The sequence below is a fragment of the Eleutherodactylus coqui genome, chromosome 1 (genome assembly GCF_035609145.1).
Source record: "Eleutherodactylus coqui strain aEleCoq1 chromosome 1, aEleCoq1.hap1, whole genome shotgun sequence".
Taxonomy (NCBI): domain Eukaryota; kingdom Metazoa; phylum Chordata; class Amphibia; order Anura; family Eleutherodactylidae; genus Eleutherodactylus; species Eleutherodactylus coqui.
In genome coordinates, this window is record NC_089837.1 from 534,739,029 (window position 1) to 534,760,925 (window position 21,897).

Here is a 21,897-nt window from a genome sequence, read left to right on the forward strand (position 1 = left end):
AGTCAGTGAGAAAGAGAGAATGTGAGGGAGAAGAGGAAGCAGCCAGCGAGAAGGAGGGAGAGGAGGAAACAGCCAGTGAGAAGGAGGGAGAGGAGGAAACAGCCAGTGAGAAGGAGAGAGCAGGAGGGAGAGGAGGAAACAGCCAGTGAGAAGGAGAGAGCAGGAGGGAGAGGAGGAAACAGCCAGCTAGAAGGAGGGAGAGGAGGAAACAGTCAGTGAGAAGGAGAGAGCAGGAGGGAGAGGAGGAAACAGCCAGTGAGAAGGAGAGAGTAGGAGGGAGAGGATGAAACAGTCAGTGAGAAGGAGGGAGAGGAGGAAACAGCCAGTGAGAAGGAGAGAGCAGGAGGGAGAAGATGAAACAGCCAGCTAGGAGGGAGAGGAGGAAACCGCCAGTGAGAAGGAGAGGTGAAGTACAAGAGAAGATTATAATAGATATAGAAAGGCAGAATAAAGAAGGATATAGAAATAAGGACTGTAATAAGAAAAAAATATAGGGAAACCTATGTATACAGAAGGAGACAGAACATTCTAGAAGAAGGAGAGAGAGTTGTGAATAGAGGAGAAAGCTAGTGAATTTATGCAAGAAGATAATCTTCCACTCCTCAAACTCCAGAAGGGACGCCTACTGACTGCCGAAAGTGAGCCGCCAATAAAAGTGAGCCGCCAATAAAAGTGAGCCTTGTTGTTTCCTCCATCCCCCGACTCCTGGAGCTCCTTCTCACCCAAGACTCTGGCCATCAGGGTAAGGGACTACTACCCCCAATATCACCAAATCCCCTTACCAGAGCTTTGTTCATAGCGGGCTCAGGTCTGGCAATGAACTGGCGTCACGACAACAGTTACCATCTCTTTGTACTTGAACAGCCATAGCGGTCATTAAAGTCCTACGCCAAATATACTGTCGGTTGTCGGCTTTTCAGGGGAAAGTAAAAACAACAGCCACTGCCACGGCCCCCATTCAGAGCGGCGCGCCACGTGAGCTGGGATCTGTTTTTAATCATTTTATATTAAAGGAATTCATTTAGGATTCTATTCTGTAAGTTCTGGGCCGTTAGGATCTCCCCGCCTCTGTAATCTTATTTTTTTTTGTAAATGTTGTATGTCGAAGGAGAACTATATATTAAATGAGAAGCTTCCTCCAAGACCCTCCACAGGCATGGCGGACATTGTCCCGTATACTGCACCTCTCCATCGCCTCCCAGATCATCTGCCCATCGTCTCTGTAGAAGTAGTTGGGGATAGATTCCAATCCTCGAGCCTTAATGTGCTCCGGTAGACAGAGGGCGCTGTAAGTCATCTCCTCCATCGCTCTCCGCACTAAAGCTCGAACACCCTTTTTACTGAGAACCAAAATCTGAGTGCAAAAAAAGGGAGAATAAGTTGAAAAGGCAAATCAGCTGCAGTGAAATCCATGCTGAAATTCTGCAATTGTCACGTCTGTCTCCTGAGACCTGGTACTACAGGTGCTCTGGAGTTCTGCTCAGGTGTGGGGATTGTGCTGGCTGGGTGTGTGTGTGTCTTCAGTCAGCCAATCACCCCAGGTCAGTACACATAAAAGCTGTCTTCCCAGGTGTAGGTGTGGTCAGCTGTCTTCCCAGGTGTGGGTGTGGTCAGCTGTCTTCCCAGGTGTGGGTGTGGTCAGCTGTCTTCCCAGGTGTGGGTGTGGTCAGCTGTCTTCCCAGGTGTGGGTGTGGTCAGCTTTCTCTGTGCTCATTCTCTCTCTCTCTGTGGTGTGAGCAGGTTCTATGTGTGGTGGCTGCAAGAAAGGTTTGTGTCTTGTGGTTGTTTGGTTATGTTGCTGGACTCCTGGTTAGTGTGACGTGGCCCACTAGCTTCCACATTTTGGCCAAAATGTCAACAAATGCCCGGCATTTAGAACATTAACATCTGCTACTACTGTTTGTGTATTGGCTGCTGTATGATGTGATTCTGGCTCTGTGTATCTTCCTATCCTGTGCAGTGGTCCCTTTTGGTGGTAGCATGTATATGAGTCCTAGCTTGGATGCGTGGGTTCCTAGGGGCAGCAAGGGCCCACATCAGAAGAGCATCTCAGGTAGGTCCTTGGTCATCTTCCTTTGTAGAAGATAGACAGAATATGGAGATCAGCACCTGTATAGATGAACTTTAAAATGAATTAACATGGACTCACGTGGTGCTGAGCGGGACCCCTCTAAGAGCAGGTACTCGCTCGCACCGGAGATCCTGGCAGGCTTATCAGTAGTATTTCTTAGGTCCTCCAATGATCCTCATAAAAAGGAGAGCAGCAGACAGAAGTACCCCATATTGGAACTCCAAATGGGGGAAAAACCAAAGAAATCGAAGAAAAAACTTTCTTCTGCGCTCGTGTTGTGGGTCTTTGGAAGTAGTTCAGCAAAAAAGTTTTCATTGAACACAAAAATAGGTTCCAACTGATAGTTTATTATATAAAATCCAATGTTACAAAGTAAGAGATGACAAAACAAATACATGAAGTATATCTCAATGCAACTCATTTCGACATCAAAATGATGCCCGTATCAAGCATAGCTGACTACTCAAACATTGCCTATATATATAGTAGTAGTGCAGTACACAGGAGGGCCGGTAGAGGGCCAGAGACAGGACTTGTATTGCGAGGGTTAACCAGGGGGTGGAGCAGGAACGAGATAAAAGGCCAGTTCCTACCAAGGAGAGTGAGAACCAGCGCAGCAGAGTGAGGTGCTGCAGGCTGGTGGCCTGAAAAGGCAAGGGGTTGACAGGGTGATGCCCCCTAACCTCAAACACCCAGGTGGGGTGCTGATATGGACTGGTATTTACGGAGAGTGTCTGGCTGAGAAGGCCAGGTCAACAGCTCCGTGGAGCTGCCGGGCTGTTAGCCCAGAGTGGATGGCTGCTGGATCCTGGCAGCGGACGTGACCAGCGTGGAGATAGGAGCCCTGCGGTGCGCTGCACCTACGAAGTGCGACCAGATCAGGCCGGGATGGCCTGATGACTGGACTATTATCTGTTTGCCTGAAAGCTAAGGTTGGACTTTTTGTTGCTGTATTAAGAATAAACGTAGGTCAAGCCTGCTTCTGGACTGTATCCATTGGTTTCTGCCTTTTGACTGCCGCCGACCCGCACTCTACCACGCTAATCTCCCACAATATATATATATATATATATATATATCTTCTACCTCATATGAATCTGTAAAGCCGATGGCTCTTTTCTATGGCGTTCTTCTGACATCATCAATGCACGACTGCTTGACCCTGGGTTCACCCAATCTGGGGGCGCATGCTCAACAGTCCCTGGAGCGCATCTGCACTCCATTCCGGTGTTTGTACAGCGAATGCGTAGATCTTGTTGGGGTGTTTCTACGGTTCCAAGCTGGCGCGTGCGCATTGATTCCTGGAACGCATTTGCGCTCCATTACATTTTCCTTACAGCGCATGCATGATCCTCAGTGGAACGCATTAGCGGTCCATATCCAACATGCATCTTGCACATGCGTGATTACTAATGAAGCGTGGACTGCGCGTCGTATCAATAACAGATTCTACTAGTTCTTATTGCGCGATACTCATGGGGGTTATGTGTAACTTATACTAAATGTGTGGTAAACGGCGACCTTGTTTGCTCCTCCAACCTACTCTACATACTATGTGCAGCTCGTGTCCCTGTAGGGTATATAATATAAAACGGAGAGGATAAGAACAACCACGGAAATGAATAAATAACTCAGCTCTACGATGGGATGCAATAACACGTAATAGGATGATAATTCACAGCCGTACTATTATAAACTATCAAAATATGAAACCTCTCCATGAAATCTGTTCACTATATCTAACGCTTTCAGACCGAGCCGCTAATAATTAGATTAAAATGCACATTTCTTAATTATATTTTTATAAATCATATATATTTTTTTTTCATATTTTCTACTAATTTCGTTCAGATCATAAGGGGCCAAAGTGTTTATTCTAAGATCCAGAACCCCCCCTCCCCCCCCCCTTGCACGCAATCAAGAGAAGGAACGTGAGGCGATGCATTCTAAGGGGGTAACTTTCAACTTGGTGAAGTCTCTATGATGTTTCTCCAAAAAATGGCATGAAACCCTGTTTGGTGGACCCTGAAGAGATATTGGATCTATGTTGATTCATACGGGAACTCGAAGCCTTGGTAGTGCGCCCAATATCCTGTAATCTGCAGGGCATTCTATCACACAGATCCCATACTGTGATACTGTTTAATCCTAATTGCTCTCTGCTCTTCATTTATAAAGATTTATTTTACCCCTTGTGTAATTATTGGGCAGAACTTACAGCGTTCCCGGCCCCCTCTATAGACCCCCATCGGGAATTTAGTTCCTGAGGCTTCCCCCTGGAACCTTTTTAGAGGATTACAGGATGCAGGGGTTCTCTAAAGTCTTGTTTCTATGAGATTATTTCTGGTTTCTCTTGAATTTCTTTCTGTAAAAACGGGTCCCTTTTTAAAATCGCCCAGTTTTTCTTTAAAATTCCTTTGATTTGGCTAAATTGAGAATTATATTTAGTTCTAAACAGAATATTGTTATTATTGATATCATTGTTAGTCTTTTTTGCTCCTTTTTTCGATCCCTATATACTCCTGTACCGATGTGACTGGGCTCAGTGAGAGCTTTATTGTAGGCTGACTCAGACTTGACGGATGGCCTTTTTCTGTGAAACGCTCTTAACATCAGTGCTTGTCTTGTATACATCTCAGCAGAGGAGCAGTTTTTCTTTATATGTTTAAACTGCCCAAAGGGAATGTCGGTTTTCTAATTATCTTATGGCAGCTTGAAAAAATTGTAAAAAACTATTACAATTTGTCTGTTTACAATGCGTTCCAGTCTGTATTATACCATCCATAGACGATAATACCAAATCCAGAAAGACGATCTCAAATTTGCTCAATTATCAAATTCTAGATTTAAATCATTACAGGTACAAATGTGTGGGAATCTTCCGGCTTGCCATCCCAGATCAGTAAAAGGTCGTCTATGAAGCGTTTAAAAAAGATAATTAGTTTATCCTTAAAATATTTAAAAAAAAACAAATTGGGGTGATTTTTGTGCCCATAGCGGTTCCGCTCATCTGTTGATAAAAGTCTGCATTATATGTAAAACAATTATAAAATAGATTGCATCCAATATAACTATTGTTGTTGAGTGGGCCTCAGTGGGTCTCCCTCCAGATAATAGTTTATCTCCTTCAACCCTAAATCATGCTAAATGTTTGAGCACAGTGAGCTCACGTTGAGGATCCACCATCTGAATGCATTTTTCCAAACTACTTGTTTAATAAGAGAAAGAATATGACGCGAGTCTCTCACATACGATGGTAAATGAATAACATGCCTTTGCCAGTGTGTATCTATATATTGGGATAGGGGACTAGTAATAGAATCCATCCCAGATATAATTGGTCAACCAAGTGGCTCTAGAATGTTCTTATGAACTTTAGGTAACAAGTAGAAAAACTGAGTTTCTGGATTCTGAATACAAATATTCTTTTTTTCTTTCAGAGACGTACAATTATTCCTCCTTCCCCAACTAACTTAAATAATGCTGCAGAAATATCTTTTGTAGGATCCCATCCAATTTTTCCATAATATTGTGGATTACTCCCTACTCCACCCCCCCCCCCCCCCCCCGCTCACCCCTCCTCACCCCTTGTCTGCCCTTTTGATAATATTATTATAGAATGGATCTATGTAACTCCCTTTACTTTCTATGGGAAAGAATGTGCTGGGAGGTTTCTGTCCGGTGGGAATAGTATCCTCTATTTCAAAAAGCTCGCCTTCATCATTAGTTGTTACTAAACTATTGTCATTAATAGAAGAATGTTGACGAATAGTTTGGTTTCTAATAAAACTGTTCAAATCTACAAATGAATCTTATAAATTTGCTTTATTAGGGGGCAAAATGAAAGTCCCTTAGCTAGAACCTCGGCCTCTTTACATAAAGGCATACGATTTGATATGTTAAAGATGCCCATAGTACGAGCTTCACGGCCATCTATTTCTAGGTCTTGCAGGCTATTTTGTATTTCTTTATTGTTTTTGTGGAAGTGTTTACCGCTCCTTTTCCCATTTCTCCTTGGAGGCTTCACTTCCTGGAGGTGGATGCGGGGGAGAGTGGTTGGTAAAACTGGAAGATTTTCGATCTGGTTCCGGTTGATAATTTGGCATTTGCAATCCGAGAGGGATTAGGCACTAGTAAGGGAAGGAGAAGGTCTATAGTTTGAAGTGTTAATGATGGTCAAGGAGCACTGGGTTCATTTGGGGGAAGATTGGGATTTGTATCTAGATTGTGTTCCCATGTTCAGAAACATACCCATTGTAGCCCCGATCTGCTCACTGGACACATGGCTAGGCCTATAATGGAAGGAACAGCCTTCAAGGCACAACTGAACAAAAATCCAATCATTCCAAATCAATACCCCATATGGGATGCTGACTACAGCCCCATCAAGTTATTCTTTGTGAAGTAAGAAGATTCTGTTAAGAAGGATAGTCTTTCAAAAAAAAGGAGGCTTGAATATCTATATACAGGATGATGAACTCTGGATGATCCATTCATTATGTTTCGGTTGTTATGCGTCGATTCTCCTCAAAATAATGCTGAACTATATAATAGAGTCAGCTCATGGAACACCTTTCGTGATGTGTTACACAAGTTGATTCTCTAAGCTTGTACCAACCACACCTAACGTGGCATCCACAGTATATCTAATAGTGCAACTGCTGTAACACCACTGACAGCCAACATGTGCATCATGTCTGAGAGGTTGTCAGCCCCACCCCCTCTCACATGTATGTATGCATCTCAGGGTCTCACTTGATCGAAGGTGCCCCCAGAACCAGCGACTTCCTTTTTGGCAAGAGTGTTGATGTCCAGAGTGTAGCGCAGATGAGGGATGAGGAGCTGGAGAAATAATGAGAATGAAGAATGAATCTGGTTGTGGGTTGAGCAGAAATTGCAGTAGAACAGACAATAAACCAGAGCCGAGCGTCTGATATACGGCCACCGTTACCGGAGGGGTCCATTGGCTAGAGAGGATTATTCTCCCTGCACAGAGGAGGATTATGAGGAAGTATAGATTCTGATAACTTTACCTGCTTAGTGGTCAGTGGGCTCCTTACTTGTCAACCAGGTTTGGTTTTTAGTAGGTACTATGAGTCATGCCCACCAACCTTTAGAGATCAGGACTGGAGATTGTGTCTTGGATGGAGCCAGAATATAAAGTGGGTCAGGGTATGAGCAAGATTTAGTAAGTAACGACTATTCAGCTCTTTTACATGTCCCGTTCAGTCTGACACAAAACTGTGGGGTGGATGTCTCACGCTCACCTTGTATACTGGGTGGTTACGAGGCAGCTGCCGGTGGGTCGCCATGGTAAACACTTCAGCAAAGAGGTGGCTTTGGAGCAGGTGAGAGATGGTCTGGTGGACCTGGTACTCAGCATTGCGCACCCAGATCTTGGCCAAGGTCCAGTCCCACTCAGAGTCACTCGGCAGGAAGATCGGTGTCTGTTCTCCTGGAGTCTGACCCAACTGTAATGGAAGCAGAGGAAATATGCAGAGAATCTCAGAGCTGTGAAAGTAATTGAGCTTAAAAGTCATATAAGCATCTACAAAAGAAGGAAAGTGGCACAAATGAAATGAAGCAGAGCGCTCTGTTGCAAAGAATTCCAGCTCCTCATTCATTTGGATTTACTGCTCAAACGTCATATGTCTGCTCATATGTGGTGATGGCCCATCATATCCAATATATCAAGGCCCTCCCTGCACCGTCAGTACATGGCACCCATGTCTATATGATATAGCCTTAAAGTCTATCCCCAGTTATATCCTGTATTATTCTCCAGAGCAGCGCTCACTGTACTGTCGCTTAAGGAATGATTTCTCACAGCATTCCCTGCTGCTTCAGTGTCTGTACAGAGTTTGCCTTGATGGTTTGTCACATGTTACCTTTCCACAAGACACTGCAGTCAGCTGATGTAGGAGGAAGTAACTGATCTGTGGACAGTCTCATAGCTATGGGCCTAGATTATTTGTTTCCTTAAAATAAGCAGCATCACAGGTGTCTGGTTGTCACCTCAAATGATGGAAGACGATGGAGTCATTGTTACAGAACTTGTATAAAGAGTCTAACATTGGCTTGAAGGAGTGCTGCCTTCCAATAGGTGGCGCTGTGGAGGTATTATTCGATCTCCCTTATTTGCATGTATTTAGTAAAATGCCAAAACGCATCCAACAGACGGATGTAACAAATGACTGCAGGCTCAGACTACATATGGCTCCATTGTATATCATGGAGACACCAATCTGCAGAGGAGCTGTATACATAAAACTGCAGGAGATCCATGGGCGACACGGCATTACCGCGAGAGAATCGCAGCGACATTGCATCGCTGGTCTGTGTAATATCGCTATAAGTACTGGAGCTATTGCCATAAAACGTGGTGTACCAACATATATATCCCTGCAAAACCATCTATACCACTTCACTACATTTATTCATAAAACAGGCAAAAAGCGCCCAGCGCTGGGCAAAGGGTTCATCATGAAAAACTGCCCACCCCTTTTATTAAGGTGTTTTATGGTCTTTCATTTTAATATATACATTTCTGTTCTGCTGGATGATTTAAATATGAGTTCTGTGGCGGACTGATGATTTCTCTCAGGCATCATGAACTGTGGATGCCCCTTTTATCGATGTGGTATTTTTCACATATTTTGGTTATGGTAGGTTGATCACCAATTGATATTCGTATAATTTGTGATTGTAATAATATTTTGCTATTTATAATTGTACACATTTTCACCGACACTTGGAGGGGAGCACGTGTGTTGCACTTTATGCACTTTTTATGTGCCATCTTTTAGGTAAAATGTGATTGTTCTCAGCAAGAGAAACCAAGTCATCTTGTAGATATGAGACCTTTTAATGGCTGACAAAAATACATGATGTTATAGCGAGCTTTCCAACCTCTCAGGTTTCTTCTTCAGACATAATGGAATAGATCTGAAGAGGCATATATGTACACAAACTTATGACAAGGCACAAACATGATGTTATAAATAAATACTTAAATAGTGATAAAGATGTGAAGGTTTTATGGTCCCTGAATTAGTGTTGGGGGGTCACCAGGCCAGCAGTGTTATCTGTGCTATAAGTGTGTTGGGAATTTGTATCCTGTCCACGGTCCGTACATGTCAGCAGGCCTTACAGCTTCTTACATTACAGGATCTTATAGTCCTGCTGTGTGTTGGGGATCTGTATCCTGTCGGCGGTCCGTACATGTCAGCAGGTCTTACAGCTCCTTACATTACAGGGATCTTATAGTCCTGCTGTGTGTTGGGGTTATGTATCCTGTCTGCGGTCCGTACATGTCAGCAGGTCTTACAGCTCCTTACATTACAGGGATCTTATAGTCCTGCTGTGTGTTGGAGATCTGTATCCTGTCTGCGGTCCGCACATGTCAGCAGGTCTTACAGCTCCTTACATTACAGGGATCTTATAGTCCTGCTGTGTGTTGGGGTTATGTATCCTGTCTGCGGTCCGTACATGTCAGCAGGTCTTACAGCTCCTTACATTACAGGGATCTTATAGTCCTGCTGTGTGTTGGGGTTATGTATCCTGTCCGCGGTCCATACATGTCAGCAGGTCTTACAGCTCCTTACATTACAGGGATCTTATAGTCCTGCTGTGTGTTGGGGTTATGTATCCTGTCTGCGGTCCGTACATGTCAGCAGGTCTTACAGCTCCTTACATTACAGGGATCTTATAGTCCTGCTGTGTGTTGGGGTTATGTATCCTGTCTGCGGTCCTTACATGTCAGCAGGTCTTACAGCTCCTTACATTACAGGGATCTTATAGTCCTGCTGTGTGTTGGGGTTATGTATCCTGTCCTCGGTCCGTACATGTCAGCAGGTCTTACAGCTCCTTACATTACAAGGATCTTGTAGTCTGCTGTGTGTTGGGGTTATGTATCCTGTCAGCGGTCCGTACATGTCAGCAGGTCTTACAGCTCCTTACATTACAAGGATCTTGTAGTCTGCTGTGTGTTGGGTTATGTATCCTGTCTGCGGTCCGTACATGTCAGCAGGTCTTACAGCTCCTTACATTACAGGGATCTTATAGTCCTGCTGTGTGTTGGGTTATGTATCCTGTCTGCGGTCCGTACATGTCAGCAGGTCTTACAACTCCTTACATTACAAGGATAGGTTCCTTTTTGTGTGTCAGAGAGCAATACATTCCTGATTATAAGGTTCCTCAGACTTAAAGGTTGCCTGTAACACAAAAGTGGAGGGTCCGGGAATATGGTGGTCAGACAGTCATCCTTGTGTAGGGTATGATGGAGCGGTTTTCCTTAGTACCTCTAGCTGTGGATTGTAGGTCTCTACTAGAGGCACATGGACATTTCCTTCCTTCTCTGTGTACTGAAGTAATTGATTTCCGGGCATCCTGGTGGCTCTGGTGATTTGGTCATCTATTGAGGTAGGATGGTTTCCCTGGTTTATAAATGTCAATTTAAGATGGTCTAGATGATCCTCTCTGTCTGTTGGGTTGGAGCAGATACAGTTGTATCTGATGACCTGCAGACAACAGACTTTTTGATGTGCTTAGGAGGGTAACTGTCTCATCTGAGGTATTTGGGACGATCAATCAGTTTCCAGTATAAGGATGTCTTTATTGAGATGTTTGGAATCTTTATGATGTCCAAAAAGTTGATTTCTGCATACGAATAGCTTAATGTCAGGTTTACGGTGGGATGACATGCATTGAATCTCTTTTGGAATTTTATTAGTTCTTGTTCAGTGTTGGTCCAAATGATGTCATCACTGTAGCGGAAGTAGGCCAAGGGTTTGCTGGAGCAGGAGGCCAGAAAGTCACTCTCCAGTTTTGCCATGAAAAGGTTGGCATATTGTGGTGCCATTTAATTGCCTGGAGGTTTCAGTGAGTTGCAGGAATATCTCTTTGCCAAAGGAGAAATACTTGTGTGTGTGAAGATGAATCTTGTGAGTGGTAACATGGATTCAGAAATTCTCCCAATGACCTCAAGGTGTGCCTGGCAGGCGGTCCGTCCAGCTTCGTGTGTGATGTTAGGGAAGGGACCTATGTTTGACAGTTTTTTCAGTAGGTCCATGGTGTCCTGCAAGTAGCTGGTTGTGTTTCTTACTAGTAGTTTGACACCTTCTACCCATCCTGAAATTCCTTCAGTGAGGGTTCCTACAGTCATCCCATCACCTCGCAACCGTACACCCCCAAGTGATCCCGCCACCTTACAGTCATGTATCCACAAGTCATCTTGTCATCTCAAAGCCAGATATCCCGCAGTCATCCCATCAACTCACGGCCATATGTCCCTAAGTCATGCAGTCACCTCATTCCCATATATCCCCAAGTCATCCTGTCATCTCACAGCCATTTATCCCCAAGTCTTCCCATCACGTCACAGCCATATACCCCCCAAGTTATCCCATCACCTCCCTGTCATATATCCCCAAGTCATCCTGTCATCCTAAAACCAGATATCCCCAAGTCGTCCCGTCACCTCACTGCAATATATGCCCAGGTCATCCAATCACCTCACTGCCACGTATCCTCAAGTCATCCCATCACGTCACCGCCATATACCCCCAAGTCATCCAGTCACCTCACTCCCATAAATCACCAAGTCATCTTGTCATCTCACAGCCATCTATCCCCAAGTTATCACATCACTTCACAGCCATCTCTCCCCAAGTTATCCCACCACCTCACTGCCATATATCCTCAAGTCATCCTGTCATCTCACTGCCATGTATCCTCAAGTCATCCCGTAACCTCACAGCTAGATATCCCCAAGTCATGCCGTCACCTCACTGCCATAAATCCTCAATCATCCTGTCATCTCACTGCCATATATTCCCAAGTCATCCTGTCATCTCACAGCTAGATATCCCTAAGTCATCCCATCACCAAAATGCCATATTTCCCAAAGTGATTCTGTCATTACAGACAGATATTCCCAAGTCATCACATCACCTCACAGCCATCTATCCCCAAGTTATCCTGCCACCTCAGTCAGATATCCCCAAGTCATCCTGTCATCTTACAGTCATATATCGCCAAGTCATCCCGACATCTAAATGCCAGATATCCACAGGTCACGCTATTACCTGACTGCCATATGTCCCCAAGTCATCCTATCATCTCAAAGCCAGATAGCCCCAAGTTATGCCGTCACCTCACTGCCATATAGCCCTGAGTCATCATGTCATCTCACTGCCAGATATCCCCAACTCATCCCATCACCTCACTGCCATATACCCCCAAGTCATGCTGTCATCTCAAAATTAGATATACCCAAGTCATCTTGTCACCTCACTGCCATATATTCTCAAGTCATCCTATTATCTCACAGCCATACACCCAAAGTCATCCCGTCACCTCCATGCCATATATCCCCAAGTCATCCTGTCATCTCAAATCCAGATAGCCCCAAGTCATGCCGTCGCCTCACTGCCATATATCCCGAATTCATCGTGTAATCTCACTGCCAGATATTCCCAAATCATCTTATCACCTCACTGCCATATATGCCCGAGTCACCACATCCCCTCACTGCCAAATATCCCCAAGTCATCCCATCAACTCACTGCCATGTATCCCCAAATCACCCCATCACCTCACTGCCATGTATCCCCAAGTCATCCTATCACCTCACTGCCATATAACCCCAAGTCATCCTGTCACCTCACTCCAAGTTATCCTATAATCTCACAGTTAGATACCCCCAAGTCAGCCTGTCACCTTACTGCCATGAATCTCCAAGTTATCCTGTAATCTCATTGCTATTTATCCCCAGGTCATCCCCTCACCATGTAGACTGTAATAAACTTCTGAGGGGGTTCCCGATGCATTCAAAGCCAGGGATCAAATAGAGGCAGGTTATGAGTCATTGATACCTATCCTCACTGCTAATAAGAATGTAGATTGGATAAATTACATCGACTACAGCCAACAGAGGTTTGTGAATTACACCAAAGACGCCCTGCAGGGATTAGCAGATCAGTTGGGCCCACCTAGTCTATGACCTTCCAAAATAGAATGGCCCTGGATATGAACCTAGCAGAAAAGGAAGGGGTATGTAAAATGATAGGGGAGACCTGCTGCACGTACATTTCCGAAAACACAGGGCCAAATGGTAAAGTGACCTCAGCAATTAGGAAGTTAGAGGACTTGTCAGTGGCACTAAAGAAAAATTCAGGTATAACTGACCCCTGGTATCAATACTTCAGTTGGATGAGTGGGTGACAGAAGATGCTAGCCCAGATAGGGATAACCATATTTGTGATTCTGATTATCATAGTTTGCTGTATACTACGCTAACTGAGGAAGCTCTGTGAGAGAGTCATGGACAATGTGACGCCAACACTGCTGAACATGGAGGACCCGGAGGATCACGATAAACCTTATACCCTACTGCAATCCCTACCTCCCCAGCAATTGCAATACCATTAGCCCATAGGGACAGCATTTGACTTTTTTATGTGCAGAGTCTATAATAAGGGGGCAATGGATTAGCCAGGGTCCGTCCAACGTGCAGCGCAAAAGAGTTCCAAGGCACATATAGATAGATGAGACAGGTACAAGGATAGGGACAGGTAAAATAGTCATTTTAAGGAGGGATTATAATAGACTGTAATAAACTAAGTAAAATGCCTATTACAATATGTGCTTTTTCAACACTTGCTAACACACGCCGCCTGCTGGAATGCTGACTAACTCGCCCCCCCCCCCCCACCATGTTTGAAACAGTATACTCAAGATGGCACCTCCGTCCAAGATTAAACCCAAGAAGCTGATGTCGAGCTCCTGGAGGAGGAAACCCATATAAGGCAATAACCAATCAGTGGCAGTCTCATACCTCATGACTTATGAGCTTTACATACCATCTATATAACCTCATGTAGCCTGTAGGAATAAAGGAAGTGTCATTTAGCTGAGCTGTGTGTCGGTGTAATTCTTCACGTGCATGCACCGGTCTTTTATTTAGGAAGGAGGCAGATATTCAATGGGTAATCTTAGTACCAATCCAGTACAACCTCACTGCCATAAATCCCCAAGTCATCCTGTCCTCTTACAGCCAGATATCCCCAAGTCATCCTTTCATCTGATTGCCATATATCCCCAAGTCTTCCCATCATCTCTCTGCCAGATGTTCCCAAATCATCCCATAACCTCACTGCCACATATCCCCAAGTAATCCTGTCACCTCACATCCAGATATGCCCAAGTCATCCTGTCATCTCACAGCCATATATTCTCATGTTATCCTGTCATGTCACTGGCATATAACCCAAAGTCATCCTGTCATCTCACAGCTAGATATCCCCAAGTTACCCTGCTAATGCCGTAATAACTTCAATATGTACATTTTTTAGTTTAATCATCACAAAGTTGAGACCCGCTCAACAATTTTATAAGACATCAAGTTTTCCAGCTGCCACGAATTCAGAATGAGGGTCATGGCCTTGGCAAAATGGCTGGGGTAGTTCTGTGCTCCCTGTGGCGTTACTGTCCAGGTGTATTGCCAGCCGTCATGGGTAAAGGCAAAGAGGTATTGGTAGGATGGATGCAGTGGAATGCTGAAGAAAGCATTTGTGAGGTCCACCACTGTGAAATACATGGCTGAAGGTAGGATCCCTGACAGAAGAGTGTGCGGATTGAGCACGATGGGTGTGTCCAAGATGGTGGCCTCATTGACAGCTCTAAGGTCCTGGACCATTCAGTACTTGTCTGGTTGTCCTTTCTAAATCTTTTTCTTCACTAGGAAGAGAGGTGTATTGCAGAGTGACTCACAAAATAAGGTATACAGAGGTCAGATCAGCGCTCCTACAGGTATGGGCCAAAACGCGTTGCTAATAAATTAAGAATCTTTATTATTTAGAGGAATATTCTTCCCCAGTGAGTGCTGGGGTCATTTTTTTCTTTCCATTCCAAGGGTGACTCACAAGGGATGAGAGCCACATTCTGGAGCAAGGCCTTGACTTGTCCTGCGATTGCTTCTGCACAGCTATCTTGAGGGATACTGGGGTTTCTGGGGGAGCGGTGCTTCTGGTTTCAGTTTGAACATGACAGGTGGCACCTTGAGATGGGTGATGTCTTCTGGTCAAGTTGACCATAGGCCCCCAGGTAATCTTCCCAAGACTTCTGGTGGGATGCTAGATGTGATGGATGCTTGCAGGGCCATGAGGATGGACAGGGAACACAGCACCCTGCGGTCTTCAGAGGATAGAGGGGGGGGGGGGGGGGATTGTGATTTACCTGTCTTCAGTGAAGGTGATGGTTTCTTGTAGTCTTGATAGATAATCAGCCCCCAATAGGTTCAAAGGACAGGTCGGGTAGACAACGAATCTGGCCAGGATGTCTGGGAAGTGTCCTACTTGTATCGGTAGCGTGAGTGGGTTCAATCTAGAAGTCTCATCAACCCCAATACAGGTAGTGTTCATGTCTGACAAGAAAGTAGGCTCTGGCAGGTGTGCTTTGCAGATCACACTTCTGGCTGCACCTGTGTCAATTAAGAAAATAGTGGGGTGTCCCTCAATGGGCAGAGTCACCTTGGCCAGAAGACCATCCGGATTTATCAAAGACACAGCCATGGATGGAGAGGGTGACACAAGCTTGCCAAAATCCTAGCGCAGAAGGTCCAAATGTTCTTGGCTGTGGTGACTAGGCAGTGGCGGTCTAGGGAAATGCTGAGGATCTTGGGGAGGTCCTTGCTGGCGATTGTTTCGGGGGCCACTGTTAGCCTCCCATCTGTCTGGGCCTTTTGGGTCCCTACACGCTCTCTTGAAGTGCCTGGGCAGGCCGCAGTTGAAACAGGTCGGGATATTCTAGCCATAGGTCAGTGGTGCGCCCATTATGAGTGGTGCAATCTTCTTCTGGACACCCTGGGAGTCCAAGCCTTTGCCACCAGGAGGAGGGTCTCCATGGAGCATGATCGATACTCTGGTCTTGCCCGGATTAATCCTGTCTTCATGGGTTCCCGCAATCTCATGACAAAGGCTGATGACAGCATCTGCACGTGTGACTTGATCAGGGTGGAAAACCCAAGGTCATGAAATGTCTGAGTGAGGCGAAAGTGGAACTTTTCTACAGACTCCCCTTTATCTTGCATGATATCTTGAATGGTGGTGGTATGGTCAGCTAGCTGATCCTGAGCCCACGTATCTGTTCACAAAACTCAACCCCGTATTTGTATGATTTGTCATCGATCAGTCTAGCATCCATGAAACATTTTTCCATAATTGGCCAGTAGATGTCTCCAGCTTTTTCTTCGGTTAGTCCTTTCAGGTCCCTCCAGGTAGCTGAGAACATCTGGATGTGCACTATATGGCAGTAGTATGGCATCGGTTGTTACTCTAGTTCGGGTAAGTTGGCCACGAGGGTGGAGGCCTGGGTTGGGGTTGAAGGTCACGTAGAAGACCGGCGCGTCCTGTGGGGATCTGAAAGTAGGTGGTCATTTGTTTGCGGAGGGTTGGTGTGAATTAGGCTGCCCTAATAGGGAGGGAGGGGGTGTGGGAGGAAGTGCAAAATTGACAGTTGAGGTGGGATGTGTAAAATTGACAGTTAAGGTGGGATGTGTAAAATTGACGGTTGAGGTTTGTGGTTCCTGATGTGGGGGTGGTCATTGGGTCTGAGGGGACCATGTGATCAGGGGGTTGCTGATATCATCCCAATTAGTCACTGAGAATGAAGGATTCTGGTGGGAATGCACACTAGAGTCTGGTAGACCTGCGGGCTGCCCGGTGGTGGAGGTGGCTGGGAGAACTTGCACTTCTCCCAGCTGAGAGATCATAGCACCGGTGTCAGCTTGAGCAAAAATACTTGGTATAAGGGGGGTGGTGCTCATTGGAAGAGGGCCAGAATTAGGTGGTACATAGAAGGAGCCATTGGCCCTGAGGACCGGATAGAGGGATGTAACAGGCTTAGGGCCTTCCTGACTATGTGTTCCAGTGGGAGGACCAAGATGGCCACTGGTACATGTGGAAGGCATAGTTTCATGAGTACTAAGATGGCCACTGAAACAGGTTGTGGAGGGTATAGTAGAAGTGGCTTGGAGTACAGGGAGGAGAGGTGAGACAGCTGCTGCATAATTAGGATTATTGTGTGTTGACTTTTTTGCTTATCTAATGTGAAGGTCTTCACAAATGATGTCCACACCCTTTTTTTTCTTTGCTCATCAGCTTTGTTAGTGTTTGTGTATTTTATTTGAGGCCCAAGACATCTTTTCTTCTTCCTGTGTAGCCCAGATATGCCAGAAGGTTGGACACCCCTGACGTAAAGCAAACAAATCTGAAAAAGGCCTACTTTTGGAGTTTTCCATAAATCTGAGATTCATTTCATTCCCTTGTACATTGGCATGATGGGCATCCTTGGCAGCTCTCATACATTATTTAAAAGGTTTTGATAATACTCCATTAACAAACACTTTCATGGAGGGAGCTGAGTACAAGTTGGCAAAGGCAAAGTAGAAGTGTATCCTTTCAAATGCCTTCTCCACATCCAATACAAAAAGCAGAGAATGAATCTCAGAGGCCCGAACACAAGAGATCAGATTTATTGTTCTGTGGGTACCATCATGGCTTGTCTACCTCGTGTAAAGCCTACTTGGCAATTCTGGATTATTTTAAGGAGAACTGTAAGAAGACTTGGGCTAATAGTGTGGCATACATTTTTTTTTACAATTAATCGGTGATATAGGTCTGAAATTTGTTGGCAAATCGGAGGGTTGTGGGGGTTACTTGGTTTTAGGGATTGTCACTATAGAGACTTGGTGCATTTCTGGATAAAGATTCCCTCGAAAAGTGGCTTCAATAAATATTCTAGTTATGAGTAGTTCAAAGAAAAATGAAACACCTTTAAAGTGTAAGATGCTCCATGGGGTGACTGGAGATTACCTGGATAGCGATGGGGAGCAGCTTGTCCTGGGGGTCCTTCCACAGCAGACACATGGGGACTGTCATGTATTGACGCTTCCCATTAATAGAGTCCTTAATAGGAATTCCCTGGAGAATCTTGTAGTCGGCCAGGAAGACGTTCCCGTTCTGTTAGGGAAATGGAGAAGTTCACATTGTTATACTTTACAGACACCAATTATATGTATCACAGCTCCTTCTCAGGTCCCTTTCCCCCATACGCTAGCATTTCCATTGTTCGGCTCCATCCTCAGGAGTGAATAATAAATCTATAGGAATTGCTGTGTCTGGCATGTTCCGGACTCCAGTGGCGCCAGACAGACCTTTAGTATGTAACACATTGCTTTCAGTACGCTGGTGGAAACTTTCCCGGATGAATCAACATAGCATAGTGCACTACTCTGTCCAAGCTTTCATGTTAAAGGGTTTGAAAAAAGCCTCCAGCATAAATGTCAGCATGGCCTTAGTGTATTCTTCAGAATGTAATAATTCAGTTTACATAGCAACCAGTTGCCTTAATTTTTGCACATGTATTGTAGAACCTTTTGAGAACTCTAATGATTTGTTGTGCAACAGTCTGCCTCTTCAGTACAGATTTGGATTATCTGCTGTACAATAGACTGCCTTTTTTTGCGCACAGGTTTATTTGCTGTACAGTAGGCTGCATCTCCATGCTGCACAGACTGGTTCTAGTTAGTTGTGTAATAGATTCTTTCCATGTTATGTAGGCTTGCTTTAGTTCCTTTCCTCCTGCTCAAGCAGATTTTGGCATTGAAAGGCTTTGAAGTTGTTACAATCCCCACCTGAAGCTCTTTCTGAAGGTCTGTGGAGGTCCCCACAGAGGCAGCCACCATGCTGCTGGTGACTGGGAAGTTCTCCGGTATGTTGAGGCATTTCCGTATCACCATTGGGTTGATGCCATTCAGGTACTGGTAACCAAAGAAGGAGTCCTCATTCCATCTCTTGGAGACTTTATCTGGAGATGACAGGGAGATGAAGACTGGTTAACAGCAGACAGTGATCATTCATGTAAAGACTGCAGGTGGGGAGAGGGCAGAGGTTAATAATACAAGAAATAACATAATCCAAGAGGTGGAAGCATCAGAAGATGAGAACTAGATCCTCCTACCAACCATCATCCCAGATACACGGTGCATATAACATCCATTAATCCTGTTTTGGGTGATTTGAAGATGTGCTGGATTATCGGAATGGCTTAGTATGAGGAGAGGTTCACATGTAGCAGGTTGGTGGAATAGTTTTCTGGAATACGTGACCCTGGGGTTGAAGGGTTTTCTGCAGCAAGTGCTATATGTTAATGCACCCTAAAATTTCATGTGTATTATCTGAAAATGGGACATATGTATCACTCTGTACTAAATCTACTAAACAGCCTAAGAACGTCAACTGAAGTGTGCTATTAATGTAGATGTCTATTGTCAGGTTCATTTTGAATACTGTTTCGGAATGCCCCGTCTTGCTTGCTCTATAATCCCCTATTTTATGGTAGGGCTTAAGAATGTACAGTATTGTGTCTATGATTGACTTCATGAAACTTTGAGGTTGGCCGTCCTCTTCCTCCTTTATGTCTTTCATGATTAGTTAGATCTTCTTATCATATATTCAGAAAAAACTTGTTTCTGCTCCATGTGGAAGGTTCACCTTGATTTGGTCAATGATTCAGCTCTTCCCGTCCATGCGGTTCTCACAAGTCTTCACCGATGTACCAAGGTGTAAACCATTTTCAAATCTTCTACTCCTGAGTCTTGTAAATGGAAGATTCTTGAAGCTCACATCCATCCTCAGGTCCAGATGGGTTGTAGTGTTTTGCTTTCAGACTGATATTTCTGATGTACGGATATCTATGGTGGATCTTCTACATCATTTGTAGAGCTAAGACTTTTATAATCTATTACGGCCATAACTGCATCTATGAGGTTTATACAACATATGCTTGAAATCAAATCACAAGAAGCCTGGAGACCCAGAGAAGACAGAACTGGAGATCGGCCGGAGATGAAGTCTCACTGATAACAACCACAAGAGGTGAAATAATGGAAATAATGGAAACGCACCGGAAATGTCGGTTCTGTTGAAGTAGAACACCGTCTTGATGTCGTTTACATTTCTCCAGGAATCGGTGCTGCTCATAAAACCTTTTAATCCTACTTCAAGGTTCCTGTAAGAAAGTAGACTTGACTCTAAACCAAATAATGAAGACATGAAGCCTTGTCAGGTGCCAGAACATCTGCACTGATTACATCCCTCCCACTGCCTTCCGAATACATACATAATTTATATTTCTAATGAAAGTCTGGAACCCATCCGGTATTAACTTTGGATTGACTCCACAGTTTGGGCCATGTTGGGCCAGAGATGGAATCTTCTGGACCCATCCTCCAACGTCAAGTACAACACACCATGTTGCACCTTAATTTTGCATAATTGGGTTTTGTGGGAAAACTTACGATAGAAGCTCAGTGACCAAGAAGCTGCCACGCTTTTCGTATGAATACCGTTCATTGATGGGAAGATCATCAGAGCTGTCTGCATCAATGCAGTATGGGCAACCTGATGCAAGCATCTTCCACCTGCAAAATAATCCCAAGAATTAAACATAAATGAGGAACATCTTCCTGGGGTACCCCAAAATCCACATCACATGGTCATCCTGCTGGGGGAGCACTCACTTGTAAACTTCTCTATTCTTCTCCAGTTCCATCTTCCGTTGCTCCATGTAGAGGTTGCCAGAGCTTGTGGATAATATACTGCCTGAAATAAGAACAGGTCACAATGGCGGAAGGTAGCGCCCCCTGCAGAGACTAAAAGTCATAATATGAGTGTAGGCGCCTGAAAATATTCTTAAAGGGAATGTGTCATCAGAAAATGACCTACCGTATCATGTACATCACATTTTTGTGTTAAACATTTTTAAGAATTCTATTTATTTGTATTTTTAATAAAAATCCTGAAATCCTGCAGTTCTCACACTGACCACGGAGCCTAATAATAGTCTGAAACTTCCTGTGCTGTAGAGCCATCACCTCATCATCATCACAGGCAGTATTACACTGAGAGGTCACACCTATGTGTAGAGAACACAGGACCCACCATTCACAATAGGTATTTCCATAGCTCACCTCCTCCCCTCCCCAAACAATGACCTCTGCACAGGTCACAGCGCATGCCTAGAACAGTCTTCCATACAAGTTAGTGGGTCCCCTCTTGTCCAATGCGTGAATAGCCCATGAAGCTGCTGTAAAGCATCTCTGTAAATGCTGTTAAATGCAGTTCAATAATAAAGGAAGTGGGAGGGGCATGGCCTAGATGCAGACCCGAGCAGACGTGTCTCCCTAAGCTCTGCTCTAGCCCGATTTTGTAAGCAACTTTAAAAAGCATTCCAGTGCCAAAACCTCACTAAAACTTATGCCAAAGATCCCTAGAGAGAGGAGAAGAGGATAAAATCTTGCTTCCGGAGAGGGAAGTCAGGAGAGACGGAGATCTCCGCCACCCAGCGCAACCGGAGAAGTGAAGACCTCTGGGGCTGCATTGGAGAACTCACCTATCTATAGAAACAATTTCTATATCAGAGGAGAGAGATCGGAGCAACAGCGCAACCTCCGCTAGATCTCCCGGTGAGTGACACATCCAGAAATCTCCTGAAGCACGGGAGGGGGATGCCATGTTAGTCTCCGGCGGCCGCGGCTGAGCGCAGTAGACAGAGAGAGGGACAGCGTTGCCATCAGTCCGCACATCATCTCCCCGAATCTCCCGATAGTAGTGAGCCCAGCTCGGATTTCTACCCGCTCCATAAAAGACTGGGTACAGTTAAACTCATTACCTACACTGATTATACGGGCTGATAACGGAGAGAATAGCTCCGCAGCACCCACGAGCCAGTGACAGGGCTCCTAAAGAGTGAAACTTCCCCATGTT

At 44.9% G+C, this 21,897-nt stretch overlaps 1 protein-coding gene across 1 annotated transcript in view; it reads right to left on the reverse strand.

The window, feature by feature from the left end:
• LOC136591805 (polyunsaturated fatty acid lipoxygenase ALOX15B-like) overlaps window positions 1-21,897 on the reverse strand; it is a 99,614-nt gene that overhangs the window by 16,339 nt on the left and 61,378 nt on the right. Inside the window, exons 3-10 of the mRNA XM_066588552.1 lie at window positions 20,652-20,733; window positions 20,430-20,552; window positions 20,037-20,140; window positions 18,765-18,937; window positions 17,944-18,090; window positions 7,339-7,542; window positions 6,827-6,913; window positions 1,185-1,354 (exon numbers count right to left, since the gene is read on the reverse strand). Coding sequence (XP_066444649.1) covers window positions 1,185-1,354; window positions 6,827-6,913; window positions 7,339-7,542; window positions 17,944-18,090; window positions 18,765-18,937; window positions 20,037-20,140; window positions 20,430-20,552; window positions 20,652-20,733 — 1,090 coding nt within the window. The remainder of the gene's footprint in view (window positions 1-1,184; window positions 1,355-6,826; window positions 6,914-7,338; window positions 7,543-17,943; window positions 18,091-18,764; window positions 18,938-20,036; window positions 20,141-20,429; window positions 20,553-20,651; window positions 20,734-21,897) is intronic.